Here is a 2,500-nt window from a genome sequence, read left to right as displayed (position 1 = left end):
TGAGGTTGATTGGGGGAGGGTTCAAGTTGTTTTACCATGGTGGGGATTGGAGGAGAAATGGTGTGGGAGTAGTAGTGAAGGAAAAGTATATAGTGTACTGGAAGTAAAGAGGGTATCTGAAAGTTATTAGTCTGAAGATGGAGATTGAAAGGGTCCTATCAAAAATTATTGGTGCTTATGCCCCGCAAGTGAGGTACGAGTTGGAGTATAAGGAAGAGTTCTGGGGGGGTGGGGAGTATAGAAACTGGTTCAGAGCACAGCCAGAGAGGAAAGAGTGGTTATTGGAGTGGCTCTAAATGGGCATGTTGGAGAAAGGAATAGCGGTGATGAGGGGGTGGCAGGGAGGTACGGTATAGGAGAGAGGAACACGTAGGGACATATTATTGTGGATTTTGTAAAACGGATGGAGATGGCTATAGTGGACACCTATTTTAAAAAGGAGGAGCACAGGATCACTCATAAGAATGGAGGAAGAAGTTCACAGATAGACTATATCCTGTGTAGGAGACGCATCTCTAAAGAATTCATCAATTGTAAGGCAGTGCCAGTAAAGAGCATTGCAAGTCAGCATAGGGTATTGATTGGTAAGATGAGCCTAGAAGTGTAGGCGGAGAAGAAAGTCAGGGCTGAACCAAGGATTAAGTGGTAGAAACTAGCTGGGAAGGACTACAAGAGAAAATTTAGGGAGGAGGTGAACCAGGCTCTGGGGGAAGAGGAGGACAGATGGACAGAAGTGGTGAGGGAGAAAGCAAAGAATGTACTTGGGGTGACATCAGGCCGTAGGAAAAAGGACAAGGACAAGGTACAGGATAGCATACATAGGAAGAGACAAGCGATTAAGAATTTGGATAGACAAAGAGAAGAAAAGAGCAATCAGGAGTATAAGGAGATGCGCAATTTGGAAAAGAAGGAGGTGGATAAGGCAAAGGAAAAGGCATTTGACGAACTGCGAGGATCACTGAGGACCAATATAGTTTCGTACCAGGAAGAGGTACTATCGATGCAATATTTGCTTTGAGAATGTCGATGGAGTTCCCTGCATGTTTTTAGTCTTAAGAGAATGCCTATGACAGGGTGAGAAGAGAGGAGCTGTGGTATTCTATGAGGAAGTCAGGAGTGGCAGAGAAGTATGTGAGGGTGGTAAAGACGAAAACGAAACAGCAGTGAGAGATGCAGCAGGGATGACTAATGCTTTCAAGGTGGAGGTAGGGTTTGTACCAAGGATCGACTTTTAAGTTCTTTCTTGTTTGCAATGGTGATGGACAGATTGACAGATGAGATTAGAAGGGAGTCTCCGTGGACAATGATGTTTGCGGACGACAATGTCTTATGTGGTCAGAGCCGGGAGGAAGGAGCTGGAGATGGAGATATGCACTGAGAGAAGGGGAATGTCAGTAAGCAGGAGCAAGACGGAGTTTATATGTGCAAATGGGAGAAATTGCGGGGACACAGTGAGGCTGCAAGATGTAGAGTCAACAAAATGAAATATTTGGGATCAACCGTACAAAGGAATGGAGAGTGTGGTAGAGAAGTAAAAAAGAGAGTGCAGGTTGGATGGAGTGGGTGGAGTAGGGTGACAGGAGTGATCTGTGACAGAAGGGTGTCTGCAAGAAGGAAGAGGAAAGTCTATAAGACGGTAGTAAGGCCATTCACGTTTTAGGGTATGGAGACTGTAACAGTGACGAAAAGACAAGAGGCAGAGTTGGAGGTAACAGAATTGATGTTGCGATTTTCTTTTGGAGTGACGAAGCTGGACAACATTAGAAATGAACATATTAGAGGGACAGCACACGTACGTCAGTTTGGGGGTAAAACTAGAGAGGCTAGACTGAGGTGGTTTAGGCATGTGTGTAGGAAGGAAGAGGAGGATGTGGGGAGGAGGGGGATGGACCAAAGAAGTTTATGGATGCTCTAAAGGAAGACAAGTGGGTGATGGGTGTAACGGAAGCAGCAGCAGAAGATAGTGAGGCGGAGGCAAATAATCCACTGTGGCGACTCCTAAGGGGAAAGAAGACTAGGACTAGCACTACTAATGTTACTATTATATGCATTATTATCGCTCTTAGTAGTAGGTTTATTATTATTGCTAAGTCTTTTATTATAAAATCGTTATCATTATTACCTTCATCGCTATCATCATATTCAGTTTCCTCATCGATATCATCACCCTTATCAGTATCATCATCATTATCATCATCAGTAGTGTCATTGTCAGTATCCGCATAATCTTGATTGCTATTATCATCCTAATTGCTTTTACAATTATCATTATTCGACAGAAGAAGGTGGGACAAAGGAGATAAGGGAGTGGTTGAGAATTTTATTCTATTATAAAATATTGACTATTTTATGCATTATTATTATCGCTCCTAGTAGTAGGTTTATTATTATTGCTTATTCTTTTATTATAAAATCGTTATCATTATTACCTTTATTACAATATTACAACTATTATCATTGTAATATCTTAGTGTACACGATCATATTACAGGAAGTAATC

The 2,500-nt window shown here is 42.2% G+C and overlaps 1 protein-coding gene across 1 annotated transcript; it reads left to right on the top strand.

Annotated features, from left to right (window-relative positions):
- The first annotated feature begins 409 nt into the window (after positions 1 to 409).
- LOC138860832 (craniofacial development protein 2-like) lies at positions 410 to 1,235 on the top strand. Its single transcript, XM_070119180.1, has 3 exons — positions 410 to 603; positions 685 to 991; positions 1,074 to 1,235. The coding sequence occupies exons 1-3, from the start codon at positions 410 to 412 to the stop codon at positions 1,233 to 1,235; spliced, it is 663 nt and encodes a 220-aa protein (XP_069975281.1).
- The last annotated feature ends 1,265 nt before the right edge of the window (positions 1,236 to 2,500 follow it).

This window comes from Penaeus vannamei, chromosome 43 (assembly GCF_042767895.1).
Source record: "Penaeus vannamei isolate JL-2024 chromosome 43, ASM4276789v1, whole genome shotgun sequence".
NCBI classification, from domain to species: domain Eukaryota; kingdom Metazoa; phylum Arthropoda; class Malacostraca; order Decapoda; family Penaeidae; genus Penaeus; species Penaeus vannamei.
The sequence above is the reverse complement of the archived record's forward strand: the minus strand, read 5'-3'. Positions and strand labels throughout refer to the sequence as shown.

Coding starts and splice junctions, on each gene's coding strand:
- LOC138860832 (XM_070119180.1), top strand. CDS start 410: ATGGCTATAGTGGACACCTATTTTAAAAAGGAGGAGCACAGGATCACT. Junction 604..684: donor GGTAAGATGAGCCTAGAAGT/GTAGGCGGAGAA, acceptor GAGAAAATTTAG/GGAGGAGGTGAACCAGGCTC. Junction 992..1,073: donor TAGTTTCGTACCAGGAAGAG/GTACTATCGATG, acceptor TGCCTATGACAG/GGTGAGAAGAGAGGAGCTGT.